The sequence below is a fragment of the Dama dama genome, chromosome 11 (genome assembly GCF_033118175.1).
Source record: "Dama dama isolate Ldn47 chromosome 11, ASM3311817v1, whole genome shotgun sequence".
Lineage (NCBI taxonomy): Eukaryota > Metazoa > Chordata > Mammalia > Artiodactyla > Cervidae > Dama > Dama dama.
In genome coordinates, this window is record NC_083691.1 from 43,027,427 (window position 1) to 43,049,982 (window position 22,556).

Here is a 22,556-nt window from a genome sequence, read left to right on the forward strand (position 1 = left end):
CACCTGATGTGAAGAAAAGACTCACTGGAAAACACCCTGATGCTGGGAAAGATTGAAGGCAGGAAGAGAAGGGAACAACAGAAGATGAGATGGTTGGATGGCATCACCAACTTGACGGACATGGGTTTGAGCAAGCTCGGGGAGTTGGTGATGGACAGGGAAGCCTGCCATGTTGCAGTCCATGGGTTCGCAAAGAGTTGGACACGACTGAGTAACTGAACTGAACTGAAATAATAAATAAATAACCAGAACAGAAGGAAGATTCATAGGCCTGTGGTCAGCCTCCTTAGCCACAACCCCTTCCTGAAATAAATTTCCTGTTTATAAAGGCATGTGAAGGAAGATAGTTCTGGGAAAATTAAAAGACTACTGAATTCATTTTGGAATCAAAAGGTAGGAAATCAAGAGTTTTAGCAATATTTGCTAAATTAGTATCAATGTATTAGTTTATATAAATAATTCTATATATTACCATTTTAAAATTTTACATCAAGATAAGGATGAGGCTCTTTCCACCTGTGTCCCCAGGACCATTTCCTTAAATGTCACTACCTATGTTCTTTTTGTGGAATATGTGTACATTCAGGATCTCATATTATTTTTACACACACACAAAACAAGTCACTAATGGCTTTGCCATGAGCTACTGCCAACAACTGGGAAATCTTCACCATGTTCAAAGCAAACCATCCTATGTCACATCATGGCAGATCCTTGGCCAAATTGCCTCCAGTAAGTCTTTCAAAATAGATGTGCAAACGTTAGCTGTAGAATATACTGTGATTCACCATCCAAAAAACAAATAAGAAAATCTGTATTTTTACTCTGTACACGGACACTGTAACTTTCTCAGAATGTCTTATTATTTAAACATACATGTTCACATTTTAATGATATTGTAGTGATAAGACTAAGAAAAGCTCTCAGTTAATTTGTAGAACAAGACGAACAAAAAAATCTTTCGAAGCTAAATACCACAAGATATTATATTTTCCACACCAATTCTCTGACTTGATCAAACAAAAAGAGTTGACCCTAATATAACTCCTCCCCATGCACAAGTACACTCTCACCCTTTTGAGGGCTTTAAAACAAGAACAATGACAATCATAAATCAACCGGGGGGATTCTGTGTTCCTATCTAAATGAAAAAGCCTTTAGAGAGTATTTTTCACATAAATGACAATGTACTCCATTATCATCAGAGGTCATGGCCAGTCAAGTGTAACAGGTCTTAAGCTGTGATTCCAAAGAACTTGTCAGGCCCAAAACCTCCTGGAGTAGGCTCCGTGTCTTCCCGTTTCTTTTTTTCTATTTCCCATCCCTCTCCATCCTCAACATGTAAGCTTAAACATTGTTTGGCCAAGAACAAGATCCTCTCACAGACTCTCTAGAGAGCACTGTGCACGGTGATGGTCCCTCCTTGCTAGTCTAAACATTACCCTTCACATGCTTTTTAAAAACTTTCCTTTCCTTAAGCAGCTAAGTATCAAGATAGTCTTGATTACTACATTCATTTAGTTAACACTCACAAAATGGGAGCAGAGCATTATCCATGGCATAATTCCATAAATTGCATTCTTCCTCTTAGCATAAGTCAATAAAATATGGACTCAATAGTCTTTTCAAAAAACATGTATGTCAGAGAACAGATTAGTGGTTGCCAAAGGGGAGGAGGGAATGAAATGGGTGACAGGGATCCAGAAGTACAAACTTTCAGTTATAAAATAAATAAATCATGGGGATGCAAAGAAAAACATGGAGAATACAGTCAAAAACATTGTATTAACTCGGTATGGTGACAGATCGTAACTAGACTTATACTGGTAATCATTTAGTGATGCATATAAATGTTAAATTAAATCACTATGTTGTATATCTGAAAGTACTAAAATGTATGTCAATTATACTTCTCTCTCTCTCTCCACACACACACACACACACACACACACACACACACACTCACTGACAGAGCTAAAATGCAGTATTCAACCAAGTAAGCAAGAGTGAGTACGTAAAAGTTGACAACATAAAATGTCAATGTCTCTCTGTAAGTATAATCTCCAATCTACTATTTATGAAAAAAGCAGTCTTATCTACAATGTTATTATCTGAATTGAGAAAGGCATTTGAGTCTATACTCGAATGTGCTGGATCTCGTCTGATCTCGGAAGACAAGCTGGGTTGGGCCTGGTTAGTACTTGGATGGGAGAAAGGCATTTGAGGTCAGTTTTCTGGGACCAAAGAACTAAGGAAAACTACTGAAGATCTTCTAAAAATAAATATACTAAAATAGGGTCAACAAACTTTTTCCATAAAGAATCAGAAAGGAAATATTTTGGGTTTTGTAAGCTGTATGGTCTTGATTACAAGTATTTAATTCTGCCATTGAAGTATTACAGCATTGTAATAGCCACAGACAATATGTAAAGAGTAAGTGTGGTTGTGTTCTGATAAAACTTTATGTACAAAACAAGGTGGCCAACTCTACTAAAAAATATAGATCCTCTGTTGTAATAATGTTTTTGTGCACACCTTTGTTGCAAGCATGACATGAGAAATATCACTCTAAATGGCTATTCTCCCACAATATTTTCTTTTCAGTTAAGAGCGTAAAGTATTACCTTCATTTAAAAAATAAAAACCTGTGTATACTATATAATGTTATTTTGAAAGGAAAATTGATCTCTATATAAACTCTATGAGCAGAGAGAAAAAAGCTGAGGGGGGAGGGGAAAAGGGATGGTGCTGGAGGAGAATACGGGAAGCAAAGTGAATGAATATTAACCTACAATTTCTATTCTCAGAACTATTTGCAAAAGCTGGTAGTTAACATAGAGTATATAAGACACACTTGTGCCCTCAAGAAACTCATGACATAGTTAAAAGAGCAAACTTGTTTTTTCCCTCTGCATTTCAAAACTGTAAACATTACAGGCATATGGGATTGTAAGCATTTCTTTTTAAAAATCTAGGTTTTATAAATAAAGACATATTTTTAATGGAGATTTACATTTTTATAAACAAAAAGAGAAAAGACTTCATTAAATCATATTATACCCAGAATTCTATTTTCTATTCTTTTTTTTTTTTTCTATATCAACTTAGTATCTCTATCAGTAACCATGGTTCACTGTGGGGGCATAGCCTCCTGAAAGGATCTGTTGATGGCGTGGTGTTTGGAATAGTGGTGCTGAACTGGAAAAGGCCCTAGGTGGTTCTGATTCCTCTACTTGCTTCCTCCCCCACCCTCCAATCCCCACTCCAAGAAATCCTACTTATATCATAATCTCTCAAAATGCACAAAGGCAGCTTTCTCTATTGGCAAAGCAGAATCTTGAATCATAAAATATACTGAAAGTAACAAATTTTGGGGTCTTCCTTCAAGGTAGACTCTATCATCAAAAGGCTAAGTTTGTCTAAGGAGAAAAAGAAAATCCCAAGTCGGCAAGAATTAAGAATAAAACCACATCTTTATCCCCAGGTATGTCATTAATCAGAAAAGTGAGGCTGTATCAATGAGGAATAAATTTCAAGCAAAAATATTAAGTATTTAAAGTGGAAAAATACATAATGTCTAAATTTTTTATTGTAATTTTAGGCCTGCTCCCAAACATTCTCTTTTTTAATATGACTGAATTTACAACTAGATCCTTTTTAAAATTATATAACCTATCCAGAAGATTGTTCTAATTTTTTCAAGAGAAAATATGATTAATTCTATGACTTAAAAACAAAAAAATAAATCACAGTATATTACTAGAGCAAAGAAAATCAAAGACTAAAATATAAGACCCTAAAAAAGAAAAAAAGCATGCTGTAATTGACAAGCACTACAGACAAGAGAAATTTTAACATCAAAAATGAGAGACTTCTCTAGGTGAACTCTTAGGTAGGAGTTTTTTTTTTTTTTTTTTTACCATGAGCATGTAATTCATAATTTTTAAAAGTTTAATAACTAAAAGACATTAAAGAGGTACTCTTTACCAGTAAACTATATTTAAGATTTTCTCATTTGAAAAAATATGAAAAACTCCATTAGCTTAATCCACCAGATATGGTATATAAGAAAATGTGTGCATGCTTAGTCGTGTCTGACTCTTGCAACCCCATGAATTGTAGCCCTCCAGGCTCCTCTGCCCACGGAATTTTCTAGGCAAGAATACTGAAGTGGGTTGCCATTTCCTTCTACTGGCGATCTTCTCGACCCAGGAATCAAACCTGAGTCTCTTGCATTGGCAGCCAGATTCTTTACCACTGTGCCAGCTGGGACACGCTACACAAATGAACACATGCAGTTATATTCCAATAAAGCTTTACCAACACAAGCAGTGGTATAGCCTTCAGACAGTAGTTTACCAAACTCCTGCTCAAAACAAACCTGTTTTTAAACCAATATTAGATTATCTCTTATTACATAACAGATAAACTATCTACATACAATTATTGCACTCCATCAAGTCTTTTCTACGTTTAGTGAAAAGTGCCACAAGCAGCAGTGGTCAAAATTGCTGGAAAGGAAAGAAGAGTCAATGTGTTAACCTAATCTGTCCCTGAAATAATCTCTTTGTTTAGATCAATCATTTACCTCAGGCTACATGGTCTCTTGCCCTCAAAGACTAGTAGGAAGACAACACACACATAAAACCTCTACTACTGATTAGGCCAGCTAAGTACCACAGTATGACAGAAATAACTACAAACTCCGCAAAATGTTTCATGGTTTAACATGTTTCCATATGTTTCTGAATAGTCTCAAAACAACCCTATAAAGTACAGAAAACACTTGGTATCATTCTCATTTTATATAAAGCTCAAAGCTGTAGAGCTAGGACTAGAACCTCTGAGACTATTGTACTACCTCTCTTCAGAGCAGCTTTCTTCAAGGGGGCTGATGACAGAAGAGGAAGCATTTAGACTGAGCCTCAAAGAATGAGTAGGACTAACAGGTGAAGAGCCCATAGTGTTCCAAGGAAACAACATACACAAAAGACTAGAAGCAGGGAAATCCTATGTGTGTGAAGGGAATGTTAGGCTGGTTCAAGAAAAGCAGGGAAGGGAAATACAGTTAGAAATATGGATTGAAAGCATGGGAAGAGCTCTGAGTAGCTGACTTCATGTCTGTACATGACCCTAAGGACAATGAGAAATTAGATGGGTTGGAGAAAGAAGGAAGAGAACATAATGAAGCTCTTATCGTGTGTCTGAACAAAAGAACTGCCTCATACTAAATGATGTTAAGTTATGACGTAGTGTTATAGGGAGAATAGATTTTCCTAAGTGCTCTGCAGGACAGGCTGGATGAGTCTAACAACGGAAAGTGGCAGAAGGCTATCTCTGTAGTTTCAAAGTCTGAAGTGGTGGTTCTCACAGGTACCTTATAGTACCCCACCCCCAAAAGTGACATCAGTGTTCTAAATTACCTTATATTTTCCTACATTTTATCTAAAACTTACCGAATCTTCCGGAGGTCTCTGGATTTTTCCCCAATCCACAGAAGGTCCCTTTTCTTGCAAAAATCTGTGAAATAGCTTCCGAAATCCATCAAGGTCTTTTTTAGTGTGCTATGAGAACAGAAGTCATTGTTATAGCTAACAGAATGCTTGGTATTTAATGAAGATAGACATATACTGTACATTTAAAATATCTTTCAGAGAAATTCTTACAGCTTTAAAACATGGAGTACAGCAGAGCCTTTTTTACACTCCAATTTAAAACTAAAGAGGAAGAAAGCTAATAGAAACCATACTTAAAGGAATACAAGCAATCTCCCCATCTCCCACCAGGATCATGTAATCTGAATACCATTTGGTCTACTGGAATTCCGACTGGTTCTCTACATTTACTCACCAATATAGTTCTCTACTTTCTTTAAGTGCAAATTAATCTTCACCAAAAGAACAAGAAAGAACAAAAAACAGCTAACCTCAAAACACTAAGTACAAATTTAAATTTGAAAATGAAAAGGATAATCTATTGATTTATAAGTAGAAAAGTAAACACTTGCCTTTTCTGGGAAACCTCTATCATAGCTGTCAGAGTAGCCCAGTTCTGTTAGAACAGGCTCTTTGGAAAAGACATCCAGGATATAAGGTTGATAAATTAACTTCTCACAATTTTAAATGAACACTTATCCATTTTTTCCACCCAATGATATCAAAACACGGAAAAATAAATTGTAACTTTGTTATGATTCTAACTTTAGAAACTTACCGGAATTTAAAATATTAAAAAGAAGGGTTTTATACTGAGCAAATACTGAAAATCCTTAATTATTAAGCAATCTTAATTATTAAAATATATCATTACATTTTGTAATTATTTCAGGCTAGATGATCAGTGGTAGCAATAACAACTCAGCATGTAGATGGATGAAAGCAAAAACATAGTGTAGGGTCCTTACTTCAAATTCATGTGATGGTGCTGTGGTGAGTATCTTCTCTAGTTCCTTCTTCACAGATAATTCTAGTTCTTGTCGAATGACTTCTTGGAACTGAGAAGCACCATCCTGAGACATTGCCTTGCTGAGATCTAAAACAAAAATGTAAAAAACACAAACTGAGAACTGACAGCCATTCAAAAAGCTGGTAAACCACAACCAACTTATTTCTGTTGTCCCAGTTAAATGCAAAGGGCTCGATTCTTTGGTCCCATCAACCTCCAGGAGGATTTTAGCACTGTCAACTGCTTATGACTTGATAATCATACTGGCTCAAATTTGACTATCCAGTATATCTATATGCTTTTTGAATGTATCTAAAATACTAAAAGATGAAGCAGGTGGAAGTAAAAGGATTAATCTTCATTTGAGCATATATTAAATTGTCCCATCTCTATTAATGTTTCTGTCCTAGCCATCAAAGCTGGAGACAAATGAGAACGTTCAGAATAACATTCAGTTCAGTTCAGTCACTCAGTCTTGTCCGACTCTTTGTGACCCCATGGACTTCAGCACACCAGGCCTCCCTGTCCATCACCAACTCCCAGAGTTTACTCAAACTCATGTCCATTGAGTCGGTGATGCCATCCAACCAGCTCATCCTCTGTTGTCCCCTTCTTCTCCCACCTTCAATCTTTCCCAGCATCAGGGTCTTCTCAAAGGAGTTAGTTCTTTGCATCAGGTGGCCAAAGAATTGGAGTTTCAGCTTCAACATCAGTCCTTCCAATGAACACCCAGGACTGATCTCCTTTAGGATGGACTGGTTGGATCTCTTTGCAGTCCAAGGGACTCTCAAGACTCTTCTCCAACACCATAGTTAAAAAGCATCAATTCTTTAGCGCTCAGCTTTCTTTATAGTCCAACTCTCACGTCCATACATGACTACTGGAAAAACCATAGCCTGACTAGATGGATCTTTGTTGACAAAGTAATGTCTCTGCTTTTTAATATGCTGTCTAGGTTGGACATAACTTTCCTTCCAAGGAGTAAGCATCTTTTAATTTCAAAACTGCAGTCACCATTTGCAGTGATTTTGGAGCCCCCCAAAATGAAGTCTGCCACTGTTTCCACTGTTTCCCCATCTATTTGCCATGAAGTGATGGGACTGGATGACATGATCTTAGTTTTCTGAATGTTGAGCTTTAAGCTAATTTTTTCACTCTCATCAAGAGGCTCTTTAGTTCTCCTCCACCTTCTTCCATAAGGGTGGTGTCATCTGCATATCTGAAGTTACTGATATTTCTCCCAGAAATCTTGATTCCAGCTTGTGTTTCTTTCAGCCCAGCATTTCTCATGATGTACTCTGCATATAAGTTAAATAAGCATGGTGACAATATACAGCCTTGATGTATTCCTTTCCCAACTTGGAACCAGTCTGTTGTTCCATGTCCAGTTCTAACTGTTGTTTCCTGACCTGCATACAGATTTCTCAAGAGGCAGGTCAGGTGGCCTGGCCTTCCCATCTCTTTTAGAATTTTCCACAGTTTGTTGTGATCCACACAGGCGAAGGCTTTGGCATTGTCAGTAAACCAGAAATAGATGTTTTTTTGGAACTCTCTAGCTTTTTCGATGATCCAAAGGATGTTGGCAATTTGATCTCTGGGTCCTCTGTCTTTTCTAAATCCAGCCTGAACATCTGGAAGTTCACAGTTCACGTATTGCTGAAGCCTGGCTTGGAGAATTTTGAGCATTATTTTGCTAGTGTGTGAGATGAGTGCAATAGTGTGCTAGTGTGAGCATTCTTTGGCATTGCCTTTCTTAGTGATTGGAATGAAAACAGACCTTTTCCAGTCCTGTGGCCACTGCTCAGTTTTCCAAATTTGCTGACATATTGAGTGCAGCACTTTCACAGCATCATCTTTCAGGATTTGAAATAGCTCAACTGGAATTCCATCACCTCCACTAGCTTTGTTTATAGTGATGCTTCCTAAGGCCCACTTGACTTCACATTCCATGATGTCTGGTTCTAGGTGAGTGATCACACCATCGTGATTATCTGGGTCATGAAGATCTCTTTTGTACAGTTCTTCTGTGTATTCTTGCCACCTCTTCTTAATATCTTCTGCTTCTGTTAGGTCCATACCATTTCTGTCCTTTATTGAGTCCATCTTTGCATGACATGTTCCACTGGTAACATTAATAAGGGCATATTTTGTGGAATATGTCCTTATGGAACTGCTGCCTCATAAGAGAGCTGAAGGGTTTGGCAACTGAAACAAAAGACTCCTTCCTCCAGGCCAGATGAAAATTTAAGGATTCCTTTCCATTTCAGAAGAGGGGTCACTTCAGTTTATATTCTTCCCTAAAGAAGAACTCTTGAGAAATACTGGCAATTCCAAAGTACCTCCACTTGCCTGGCATAAAAATTTTCATTTTAAAAGAAGGGCACAGGGCTGCCTCCCTGTTTCTAGCTCCTAACTAAACTTCTGTGCTTATCTGTGTCGGACTAGACTATCAGGACTGTTGGCATAGCCAGGCACCTCTGTAACAGATGGATCTCACCAAAGGTGACAGAAATGTCTGTTAGGTAAAAACAAACAAAAATAGAAAAATACAGAAAAAGGAAACAACCCAGACCCAAGTACCTTGGCAGAAAGATACTAACACAGGCTGTTTTACATACTTCATTATCTAGACAGAAATTCTGTCTACTTCTTATAAAATAAGGAAGAGATTATTGTTCACGTCCCCCATCTTCAACACCTAACTCAATCTTATAAATGTGTTTTGAAGCCACATTTCATTGATAGCTAGTCAGTTCTACAAACGTTGGTTAATTTAGAAAAATCATGTATCAGTAATAGCTAAAAACACTCCAACAAGCCATAAATTCCTTAATTTGTTATCTGAGCAGAAGGAAAAACATAGACAAAATTAAAGGCAAGATAATCAATATTTTAAAGATAGTTTTGAGAGCAGAAATTAAATTACCATTAACAATTAGTAAATATTTAACTCCTGAGGTGATTTAATGCAGACAGCTTCTCCCAAATACTGAAAAATGTTAACAAATGAGATATTTATCATAGCTCTTCCAAAAAAAGTTTATACACAATTTCTACCATGTTAAAATCTTAAAAAAAAAAAAAAAAAAGAATTTGGTGAAAGCAAACAATCCAGTCCTAAAATAGTATATTTTAACTGTGCTCTTTCTAAAGGCTAAGTTTATGGACTCCAGTAAAACTACCAAAATGACTCAAACTGTGGTTCATAAATAACTTACATGTGAGCTAAGAAACATCATAAGAAACACACACGGTTATGTTCCATAAACAAAGATATGTTTCAACTAGTAATTTGCAATTTGATTATAATCTATAAAAATGATAATAATGAATAAGCACTGGTACACTTTTTTTTGCACATAAAGAGTTTAAGTGTTTTAAGGATAGGATAAAGTCACTTAATTATAAAAATTACTTACAGAATTAACAAATTGATACTGTCTATACAGATCTATACAGATCTATACTGTCTTACAAATGCAGAGAACAGGTAACCATCTACATGTTGTAGAAAGTAAAATTAAAAATGAATTAAAACTTGAAAGATGAAGTAATTTACCAATTTTAAAATGCATACACAAAGACCTCTGAACTTATAGACTGAACCAATGATGGAAAATACAAAAAGTGCAGCATTTCTAAAGAAGCAGACATTTCTACCATAATTATTTTCTGTTAAAACAATTTTTCCTGTTCTGTCTTTGGAGCACCTTTTTTCCCCCTAAGACAATCATCTTAAGAATGTTTTCAGGCACTACAATTTGTAACAATCAAAAAACAGTCTTCTAATGGGTCCACAGTATTCAAGAGATTAAAGCCCAATGCACTTCGAGAGTTCAGCACTACTATCACTGTGCCAGATAACTAAAAACCCCTACAGAGCATTTTAAACTTGAGTTAATGTGACATCAACCACACATGTTATCCTCTGGCTAACTTAGCTGTAATTTAAAATTTGTCACAGGTTAAGTACCCCACTAACTCCCATATTAAATAAAAAGTGATTTGGAAGAAAAATTTACTAAATATAAAACCTCTAAAGAACACATATATCATTTGATTCTATGTCACAGACTGATTAAAACAGATCAAGAAGTTACTATAAAACAATTTTAAAAGTTAAGTTTTTTGTTAGACTCAAAAACATCTACAAGACTCTGCTTTGTTGAAGTTAGATCCTGAAGGCCAGCCTGCATAGTCACATTCCTCCAAATAATGATGGAAACATTTAACTTACTTTATATTTTGGGCAAATGCCAAAAGTGACATAAAATTAAATTTAACTACAAAGTCTGAGCTGTTTGAGACATGAGAAAAGCCCAGAAAACAGAAAAAAAAAAAAAGACCAGAACACCACACCAAACTTTAGAGACTCATCCTGCCTAACAATAGAGTATCAACGTATGTGATTTAAGATAAAAAACACACAGAACCTGTGTTACTATTCTCCCTTCCAAGCCTAGCAAAGAAAGACTGGAAAGCCTCACATTTAATAATAAATAAATACTTAAAAAAAAATACTACATGTGATCTTTGCCAGCTGCAGTAGGTCCAACCTTTAGGAACAGATTCAAAGAAACCCAAACACAAGACTCAAACTTGAGTTGTGACAAACATTCCAAATCTTATTCCTCCTGTTCATTCGATATGGCACCAAAAGCAAATAAAGAACAATCTGCATTCCTTCTACCCCTCTACAAATCTGAACAGCTTTTACAATAGAAGAACCAACAAGCTCATTACCTCTTCCACCTCTTTTCACTGCTGTTTCCTTCCCTTTCTCCTGTGTGAGGTACTACTACAAAGTTCTGATTTTAAGTGATTTAAGAAAGGGCTTTCAATGAATAAAGAATTTTCAAGAATAAGGAAGTATGTTTAATCAAGAAGAATGTCTGTTCTTAAGCACCTGGCACAGACTAAGAAGCACAGCACTAGAACCCATTTCCCTTTGCAGTGACCTCTTTCACCCATTGCTGAATTCTTTAAGAAAGATTTGGAGTTCCTGGTAGGAAAAGAAGTATAAAACTTAGAAGCTTTCTTGGACCTAACATTCTCAAGTTACACTTCTGGCAATGGCAGCTGTGTTTCTAATGGAAGGTCAATTAAAGAGTCCACTGACTAATACAAACTAGAACCTCCTAAGATGTTTTGTCCCTCCTCACTTCCTAAGAATAGAAAATTGATCCCCCTCCACTTTAGATAGAGAGCATTTTAGGGACAAAACACTTCATTACCTCACTCATAAAATCAAGACATTTTTAGAGATGAGAGAGAGCATTTAATCTACCCTCAACATTTTACAAACGAGGAAACTGAGGTTGAAAAGTTAAATGACCTATCAAGGTCACAGAGCAGACTAGCTGAAAAGAAAGTCAGTTTATTTTGAGTCCAATTCCACTATAGTGAGATAGAAATATTCTGCTCATTTCTTCCAACCAGTCTGGCTCTCTCTAATCTTTGGCACAAAATCCCTAAGTAACATTCTCCTTCAAAAGCATTTCTATCAGAATGTCTTACTACAGGAAGCTCACATCAAACTGGGTTTACAAGTATTGTCTTAGTTGACTTAATGACAATTTAGCCAACTGAGGACAGAACAGGCAGTAGCTTTTTAGAAGCCTTTCCGCTATCTCAATTTCCTAACTTTTCTCTGTTCATGAGTACTAAGGTTTCAACATCATGCACTTTCCCCTATCCAAGTGGTGCCAAAAAAGCGGGGAAGGGAGGAAAAGGGGAGGAGGAAAGCAACAGAACTGATAAGTATGAAATATTCAATCAAACAAATGATTGTTTTTGTTTCTTAATTCTGTTATTTCATTTTATCCATTTCAGCAACTAAGAAGTACACATAATACCATTCCGCTGACATTCTGATACTGACATAGACAAAACAACTTCACATTTCAAAGCAGAAAGCTAGCTTCACAGGGAGCAGGCCAGAGAACACCAAGAGCAAGGAAGGTGAGGAGCTCTCCCTCCCAGGCCACCTCCTATCACTCAGATCTAATTAGTCCTAACCTTCCTTGAAAAGCAAAAGGAGAGGTACCCAAAGTCATAGAACTAGCGCGCTCACTTAAACCAGGAAATGACCTGCGATCCAAATAAGCATGAAACTCTAAGAATGCAGTGGCAACCAGAAATAAGCATGAATAAAGCTGAGGATGGGCTTCCTACGTGGCGCTAGTATTAAAGAACCCACTTGTCAATACAATTTAGACACAAGAGACATGGGTTTGATCTCTGGGTTGGGAAGATCCCCTGGAGGAGGGCATGGTAACCCACTCCAGTATTCTTGCCTGGAAAATCCCATGGACAGAGGACCCTGGCAGGCTACAGTCCATGGGGTCATACAAAGTCGGACACGACTGAAGCGACTTACCATGCATGCACAAAGCTGAGGATATATGCTGACTAGATTTATGCCCTATTAAAGCTAACCAGCCTCTCCTGGGCTCTTACTGCAGTCCTTTAAACTCAGCTGTCTGTGAATATTCCTCCTAAAAAAACTCTTCTTTTGTGGATTCAGCTACCCAGTATTATACTACATCATCTCCTATCTCTTATTATAACCATGCCTCAATTTCCGTAACTGGCTCCTCCTTTCTTCTCCTACTCTGGGTTTCTAAAGATTCTGTTCCCAGACTATTTCCCCCCTCATCTGTTCCCTTACTGATAACTCCCAAATACATGCCTCTCATCCTGATCTTTTTTCCTGAGCTCCAGGTTAACATTCCCTAACACCTTCTAGACCTTTTGCACCTGTATACCCCATTGGGTACCTCAAACTCAACATGTCCAAAACCAAACTCATCACCTAAACTAAATTCATCTTCCTGCCTCGGCCCTCCACAGCATTGACATTCTGCTAGTCACTGGTAGGTGACCTAGAAACCTCAGTCACAGTTGGCTCGTCCTTCCTTTTTCTTCACATTACATCCAAATCCAATACCAAACTTAACTGAATCACTACCATTCCATTCACTGCTTTTAATTCCTACTGCTGCGACCTTAATTTCACTCTCCTGATCATGATGACAATAGTCTTCTAACTAGTCAACCCATCTGTCACTCTAATCTGGTGATACCAGGCAGAATGGATTTGTTCCCCTAAAAACTGCAACTCTAATTATATCACTTCTCTTCTCCATTTGGTGGGATTTTCACTTGATGGAAAAGAAATACAAATTCTCAAGCCAGGCACATCTTAAAAAGCCAAGCTGAAGTACTTTTTTTGAGTAGCCAAAACTAATGAAAGTGCTCAAGAAGAAAGTCTAAAGGTTCCAAGTTCCTGTTTCAATAGTATTTCTAAAACCTTAATATGCATACAGATCACCTGGAGGGCTTGTTAAAACATAGATTTCTGGGCAAGTTTCCAGAGATTCTGATTCTGGGTCTAGTGTGAGGAGAATTTGCATTTCTAATAACTGAATGCTGCTACTATTGCCTTGAGTAGCTCTGATACAGATTATACTCCAATTATCTGAACATGTTTGTAGCAGCCATGCATGTCAATGGTCTTCCTACCCCAATGCTATTCTGGTCATCTACTCTCTGTTTCAAGGCCTTCAAAGGTGGCACTAGGCCCAGACTGGCTGAAAGCCTTCCCAAGGACTGGTTTAAATGTAAAACATAAAGTGATTCTGGCCAGTGAGCCTCAAAGATATAATTTGCCAAAGGACTTTGGATAAAGGCATTCCTCATTGAAAGAACAGAAACCTTAGAAAAATGAGTATGTGTCTACCCCTCACCCTGGGTTTCTTCTGATATTTAGTGACACTGAAGAAAGCTGACCCAAGAATGAGGCAAACATACTTAAAAGGACAGAAGAAAGGAAAGACTGATGCTATTTTTGTACAGAATTAAACAACTCTGGAACATCCCACTTCAAGTCTCTCATTTTTTTTTTTAAGCCAACTGAGTTGGTATTTTTCTGCTGTATAAAATTAAAACCATCCTAACTATTGTAAGACTGTTCCAAAACACATATCTCAAGTGTCATTCAACACTTTTAGAGAAGGGTGGGCAGAAATGAGGAGGAAAAAATAGAAATTAAAGGCCCAGTTGTGAATTCCAAAATCGTAAGAATCATCCCAACAACTGGGAAAGCTCTCTGATCTCTCAGCCCCTCAAAGCTTAAACTCTGTGTGACCTGAACAGCATCTGCTATTGTCGGGGGTGGCACTCCTAGAGTTCTAGGTAGTAAGTAGCTTCTGAACATTCAAAAAGTTCTCCCTTTCTACCCCAACTCTGCTACGTGGAGGTTTTAATCTGTACTGTATCAGACATGTATCAAAAAACCCCAAAACTAATTCTTTGCTGAGATGTATGTCTGTAGCATTGTAGTGGTTTGAATAGCCAATAATATATCATTTGTCAGAGTTTAGTTTAAATGTAACCTCTTCCTAGAAATCTTTCTAAACTAAGCACAGTTGCCCATAATGTTTTCATGTGGTAGATCCTTGAACCTCCCCTTTAAGATATCATATTTTCTAGATTTATTAAATGTATAACTTACCCAGTAACATCCAAGAATATATCATATGTATTTTGTTCACCTCTGTAATCCCAATGTAGTCTTAAAACAGAGCTAGAAACATAGCAGATTCTCAAGTAATGTTTATTAAATCAGTGAGTAAGAGTCTATTATGATACAACTATGTCTGGGTATAAAGATGTTAGGGTCCAGTCCAGTGGAGGTAGTACCTGGTAAGGTCAAAGAGATAGTGTTCAAGAGCCATGATTTCTGGTTATGGAGAAGGGCTAAGAATAGTATGGCCAATGTCTTGAATACCTGAAGTCCCTAAGGTTTCTCAAGTAGAGGCTGACTTATCAGGCAGTTTCAGGGATGTGGTCAAAGAAATTTCAAACTTGTAGGCCTAGACAAAATGATCCTTAAATGTTTTTCAATCTTTATTATTGTGTATAAATGTCACTGTAATGTTTTCACTAACTTTAGAGATTAAACAAAAGTGGGTAACATATATATTTTAATTTAGCTTAATTCAGGAAAAATACGGAAAAATAAAGTCCATGTCATTCAATCATAAAGAAAAATCAATTAATTGGTTTTATATAATTTTATGTGATCTTTTAGTATTAAAAGTATTGTATTTTAGATTTTAATCTTTTAGTATTTAATCTTTAATCATTTTATATTATAAACTATGACTGTTTACATTTGCAAAGATTTTTAAATGACTCAGCCATGTATATCCTAACACTTGCACAGATAAAAGCCATATGAATGCTATAAATGAGGTTTTAACAAAAATTAAAAGGTACCAACCAGGCTTTTGAGAACTGTTCTAGCACCAGATATGCAGAGCTACTTGATTATCAACATTTTTATTAATCATGCATTGCTTGCTTAAAATTTTTTTAACTGTTAGAATTTATACATAAACCAGATTTCTCATTAATAATTACATTTAACCTTGCTCTCATACAATACAGTAGCTCTTAAAACTAAACAAACAAACAAACAAAAAACCACACAGCAACTAAAAATCAAAAGAAAAACCCAGAAAATATCATTTCTGGACAACAGAACATTCAGGAGAGATGTGCCAACTAGTTAAATAACATCACTTGGCATCAAGTTTTATGGCTGGTAAGGGGCCTATCACACCCATTTATTGAGAGGACAGTAAAGGGATACAGTACAAAACCACCATAAAGGACTAAAAAATGATTTGATAGGCTTGCTCTATAATTTGATATATGTACATTTAGATAAAAATTTTAACCTTGGAAAGGCTTTAAGGTTAGTTCAGTTCAGTTGCTCAGTTGTGTCCAACTCTTTGCGACTCCATGAACTGCAGCATGCCAGGCCTCCCTGTCCATCACCAACTCTGGAGTTTACCCAAATTCATGTCCATTGAGTCGGTGATGCCATCCAACTATCTCATCCAACCAACTTATCCTCTGTCGTCCCCTTCTCCTCCAGCCCTCAATCTTTCCTAGCATCAGGGTCTGTTCAAATGAGTCAGCTCTTCGCATCAGGTGGCCAAAGTACTGGAGTTTCAGCTTCACCATCAGTCATTCTAATGAACACCCAAGACTGATCTCCTTTAGGATGGACTGGTTGGATCTCCTCGCAGTCCAAGGGACTCTCTCAAGAGTCTTCAACACCACACCCATCAAAAGCATCAATTCTTTGGTGCTCAGCTTTCTTTATAGTCCAATTCTCACATCCATACATGACTACTGGAAAAACCATAGCCCTGACTAAATGGACCTTTGTTGACAAAGTAATGTCTCTGCTTTTTAATATGCTATCTAGGTTGGTCATAACTTTTCTTCCAAGCAGTAAGCGTCTTTTAATTTCATGGCTGTAATCACCATTTGCAGTGATGTTGGAGCCCCCCAAAATAAAGTCAGCCACTGTTTCCACTGTTTCCCCATCTATTTGCCATGAAGTGATGGGACCAGATGCCATGATCTTAGTTTTCTGAATGTTGAGCTTTAAGCCAACTTTTTCACTCTCCTCTTTCACTTTCATCAAGAGGCTCTTTAGTCCTCCTTCACTTTCTGCCATAAGGGTGGTGTCATCTGCATATCTGAGGTTATTGATACTTCTCCCGGCAATCTTGATTCCAGCTTGGGCTTCCTCCAGCCCAGTGTTTCTCATGATGTACTCTGCATATAAGTTAAATAAGCATGGTGAAAATATACAGCCTTGATGTATACCTTTTCCTATTTGGAATCAGTCTATTGTTTCATGTCCAGTTCTAACTGTTGCTTCCTGACCTGCATAAAGGTTTCTCAAGAGGCAGGTCAGGTGGTCTAGTAGTCGCATCTCTTTAAGAATTTTCCACAGTTTATTGTGATCCACACAGTCAAAGGCTTTGGCATAGTCAATAAACCAGAAATAGATGTTTTTCTGGAACTCTCTTGCTTTTTCGATGATCCAAAGGATGTTGGCAATCTGATCTCTGATTCGTCTGCCTTTTCTAAAACCAGCTTGAACATCTGGAAGTTCACGGTTCACATATTGCTGAATCCTGGCTTGGAGAATTTTGAGCATTACTTTACTAGCATGTGAGATGAGTGCAATTGTGCTCTAATTTGAGGATTCTTTGGCATTGCCTTTCTTAGGGATTGGAATGAAAACGGACCTTTTCCAGTCCTGTGGCCACTGCTGAGTTTTACAAATTTGCTGACATATTGAGTGCAGCACTTTCACAGCATCGTCTTTTAGGATTTGAAATAGCTGAACTGGATGAGTCTAATTCCCTTGAAGATGAAATAGGGTCCTAGAGATGCTGATTTGCCAAAGGACACAGTGGCAGTGACAAGCAGGAATCCCAACCCTGCTGCCTGGTGCCCTGCTTCTCCTTCCTGGAAGAAGTTCTTCCCTTTCTCTGTTACAGTGCGTTTGTTAACGTGGCTTGCCACCTCCAGGTTGTATGCCACCAAATCTTAGGGAAAACTGGTAAAAGTTCAAATCTCTCTATTAAGTGAGGTTACTGCATAAGGTGAAAAATGAAAAACTACACATCAGAATAAACATTCTCTTGTGCTCTTCAACTTTTCCTTCTATATTGTTTATTTTCTGGGCAGTAAAAAATTGAAGAAAGCTTTTATGTACTCTATAAATATTTTATTACCAGGACTAAGCATTTTACCGTTGGCATAAATGAACCCGCAAATGAACCCACAGTGCAGAGCTGTGTTACTCTGTTTTCCTGCACTCTTTGGCAGTTTTAAAATTCTAGGTAGGGTTATAACATAAATGAAAATCACATCAGCCTTTGCCAGGGCAACAACCAGAGAGAAACACAAACTTCAATTACCTTTGTGGCCAAAGAGCAAGTAGAACCATTGTTAAACGGAGTGTCCCCCAGAATAGCATTTTTTACAATCTGAAGACTAACAATTAAACAGTAGACTGAGCATAATGAATATGTACATGAATATAACAAATAGTGGTTTTGTTTTTTTTAAGATACAAGTTAAAAAATCACAGAGAAGCATGGAACTCTCTTGATTTATACAGAAAAACTAACAAGCATCTAGTAAGGTTTGGAAAACAAAACATTTTGCTGTTTATATAAGTAACTAAGATGACAACAGTCAATTTCTCCGTGGCTCTCAAAAACAATCCTTAATTGTCAAAATGGTTTTGGGGGCACAGTCAATTTCATTCGGCAATGACGGAGAAAAACAATGGGACTGTTGGCAGAGGCAGAATTTGAGTCCTAGACAATTACTGTGCAACAAACTAAAGGAGATGCCTGCATCACCAGTCGAGAGAACTGGGAAACAGATTTCAAATGGAGCATTATCCCCCTTTTCACACATAAACCCAACCAAAAAACACATAAAGTTTAATTTTCTTTCAATAGTTTAGCAACCCAACTTGCAAAGAATTTAGTAAGCTATTAATAGAAAGATGCATGCCTGGTGGTAGAAATTTAGAGATCTAAGACATATGGTTTCAATTAATAGTCACTGTGCCTGGGATAAGCCATCAAATTAGCCAAAACCAAGATGTCCAAAATTCAAATACCATTACACCAAGTTCAAACCATGATAGTTCAGAAATGAAACTGTAGGCTGTGACAAAAGGACACAGTCTAGAAAGCTAAGCTTCTACAGAGATCCCAAGCAATCAAAAGAGTGGAAAGTGAATCACATTTTCACATTCATTAAATCCCAAATTTTCAGAGGATCTCCCCCACAATTTTATTCTAATATCACTGGGATTTTCTCCACCAGCATAAATTCTGGATATGAGGATGAATCATGTTACACAAGGTTAATACAGCCAATTCTTAATTATTCATATTTACAGATAATCCAGAGTTAAACTTTCAAATACTTGCTTATACTAACTTTTCCGAAATGGAGAGATCCAACTTTGGGAACTCCTAATACCTGCACTTTCAGAAAAAGTACCAAATTCAACTTGGTGGGAGCTGGAAAATTACAGCATATTATTTTTGACTTAGAACATTTTTATTACAAGGCCAACTAATGTTCCTCAAACAAATAAGTATCTTTTAATCAAAATCATTACAATTCACAAGTTACTAGAATTTTCTATGGAGAAAAATAAATACAGAGAGTATGGGAAGTGAGTATGAACTGTGAAAGTGAACTATTAGTATATCACGAGAAAACTGTGACATAATATTACAAAATTAACAGTTTGTAACTGGGCCACCAGGGAAGCCCAAGAATACTGGAGTGGGAAGCCTATCCCTTCTCCAGGGGATCTTCCAGCCCTAGGAAATCAAACCGGGGTATCCTACATTGCAGGCGGATTCTTTATCAACTGAACTACCAGGGAAGCCTCAATATTCCAAAATTAACATTGCAATTTCCTTTTAAAGTTATTTTTCAATTTATCTTCAGAATATGAAAATGGCACTTCCAAGAAGTATACCAGTTAATATTTCTTATTTCTCTAATGTTCAGTTTCTTTTCTTCATGAGTGCTCAGCTCAGTCGTGTCTATACGGACTGTAGCCCCCCAGGCTCCTTGGTCCATGGGATCTTCAAGGCAAGAATACTAGAGGGGGTTGCCACTTCCCCCTCTAGGGGATCTTCCTGACCCATGGATCAAACTTGTGTCTCCTGAACTGGCAGGTGGATTCTTTACCACTGAGCCACCTGGTAGACTCTTACAAGTGAAAATCATCCATTTTACTGCAAGAAAGACCCAGTTATCAAAATCACCCATTTTCCTGGAACAAAGATGATCTGACCAAGATCAACATTAGAAAACAAAGAGTTTTCATTAGTACAACTCTTTGAATTTCTTTTAATTTTTCATATATAACTGTGACTATGAATTTAACTAAATCCTCTTTCTCGAGCAACATAATGAACGCTAAGCTACATCTTTAAAAATGAGAAGTGTGCCTTAATCATTGCTTTGCCATCTCTAGTCTTGCCTCAAATCCATGCCACAACCTCCCTGGGCTGAAAACATCCTAGTCATCTAAATAATCAGCTACAGGCTAAATTTGGTCTCAGGATTTGAGAAGAACCAGGTCTAGGCCTGACCTCTACAACCAAGCCCCAGAATGCTTCTCACCCTGATGTTCATCTGAGACCCCTCCTGTTATAATTAGTTCAACTAATCTTCCCTGGCTAGTTGCCACTAACCAAACAAGAATCACCAAACTAAAGACACGAAAAGAGAATTCTAACAAATGGAAAAGCTGACAGGCCTCAAATACTTTTGAAGTGACACAGAGGCACTCAAATGGCTTCCCCTGAAATAGAAGGAAGGACTTCAATTTAAGAATATTAAGGGACATTTTTATATAATTCAGATAGATTAAGTTTTTTTTTCTTTTAAGTTCCTCTAGGGACTTTCCTGATGGCCCAGTGGTTAAGGCTCTGCACTTCCACTCCAGGAGCATGGGTTTGACTCCTGCTTGGGGAACTATGACCTGCATGCGGCACAGCCAAAAAAAAATTTTTTAATTAAAAAAAAAAAAAAAAAAGAAAGAAATGTTTCAAAGTTCCTCTAAATTACAGTATAAGTACATAACACAGCCTTAGTTGGTTAGATGACAATAGGCCCAGCACCATTTATAATTTTTAAATCATGTATGAAGATTGCTATAGCTCTCAGATCTTTTGGGAAGCCAAATTCCAAATGGCACCCATTGACACACCTGGCAAAAGTCCTAGCTGCTGATGAACCAGCAGGTCACAGGAGGAGGTGTCACCTCCAACTACGACAAGTAGTGAAGTGAAGTTGCTCAGTCGTGTCCGACTCTTTGTGATCCCGTGGACTGTAGCCCACCAGGCTCCTCCATCCATGGGATTCTCCAGGCAAGAATACTGGAGTGGCTTGCCATTTCCTTCTCCAGGGAATCTTCCCAACCCAGGGATTGAACCCAGGTCTCCCGCATTGCAGGCAAACGCTTTAACCTCTGAGCCACCAGGGAAGCATTATTTAGTACTCAATCAAATAGTAGTCACATTTATTTGGAATAATTGAGGACCCTGCAACAACCCCTGGGATGGAGAAAACTAGCAAATGGAGATGTAATTTTACGGGCAGACAGAAGGTGACATGAGGGCAGAATACACCAACTAGGGAATTAAGCCAGAGATCCAATAAACAATCCTCCTATGGGAAGGAATCTTAAGTGCCTGAGGAACACAGACTTGAGAGATGCCCAAAATGAGTTAAATCTTCTTTTGGCTGAGTATTACATATACTGAGAATTCTCCTATCTACTGACATTAAAGATTTTTATTACTTAAAAATTTCTACCTAATAACTTACAGTCAAAGTGCTTAAGAATGGAGATACTTAGCATTCTTTTAACGCACAAAGCCTAGATTTGAGACAAGAGATTCAAGCCAAGTGTAGCAACCCCAGATTTCAGAACATTTAAATATACGTGCACACAACACACAGGTATAATACCCAGATCTGTGCCCATCACAAGGGATACAAGAGAAATCCCAATATAGCATATTAAAAGAGCTCAAAATTTTGTTGTTGACTGGACTGAAACAAAAACTGTCACCAATTATGTATTCACATCATTGTTCAAGCTTCCCCCTCCAACTCCATACTTAAAAAATATATGTATCAGCAAGTTGCTGAAGGCCTGAACACGAAAACTGGAATAGGAAAATAAAGAACTGTCATAGGTGACTTGTTCTGCTTCTGTTGGTGACATGTGGTTATATTTATGGTGGCAATGCTATCCAAAAAGCCATCATCGTTTTAAGAAAGGAAAGGAAAGTTTACTGCCCATCAAAATGCAGTTACATAATTCGTCTCATTTCAGCTTCTCAAAAACCCTGTGGCATAAATGTTAATACCCAATGTTTATATAAGTACTAATAGAAATGAAGATTCAGAAAAGTTATGTGTCTATGATCACCTATCAGTAACAGGATTCTAACCTAGGTTCATCCCTTTTACCTTTCTCAGCAATTATGTTAGAGGTGTTATTAATAAACTACAACCAAATGTGGGCTAAACTACTAAAAAAGTACACGAAAAGTGCTGCGTTTCTCATCCGTCATCTGTGACAGGTTCTTTCAGAGCATCCACCACTTCAAGCCACTGTATTTCCCCCAGGGATATAATATTATCTTTGCCCACAGGGAACTAACAGTCTAGTTGGAGAA

At 37.4% G+C, this 22,556-nt stretch overlaps 1 protein-coding gene across 4 annotated transcripts in view; it reads right to left on the reverse strand.

The window, feature by feature from the left end:
* The window catches only part of UGP2 (UDP-glucose pyrophosphorylase 2), a 54,639-nt gene that overhangs the window by 27,830 nt on the left and 4,253 nt on the right, over window positions 1-22,556 (reverse strand). For all 4 annotated transcript variants that reach the window (XM_061155206.1, XM_061155205.1, XM_061155204.1 and 1 more), the window contains exons 2-3: window positions 6,404-6,531; window positions 5,457-5,564 (exon numbers count right to left, since the gene is read on the reverse strand). In XM_061155206.1, coding sequence (XP_061011189.1) covers window positions 5,457-5,564; window positions 6,404-6,517 — 222 coding nt within the window. In that variant the 5' untranslated portion in view covers window positions 6,518-6,531. The remainder of the gene's footprint in view (window positions 1-5,456; window positions 5,565-6,403; window positions 6,532-22,556) is intronic.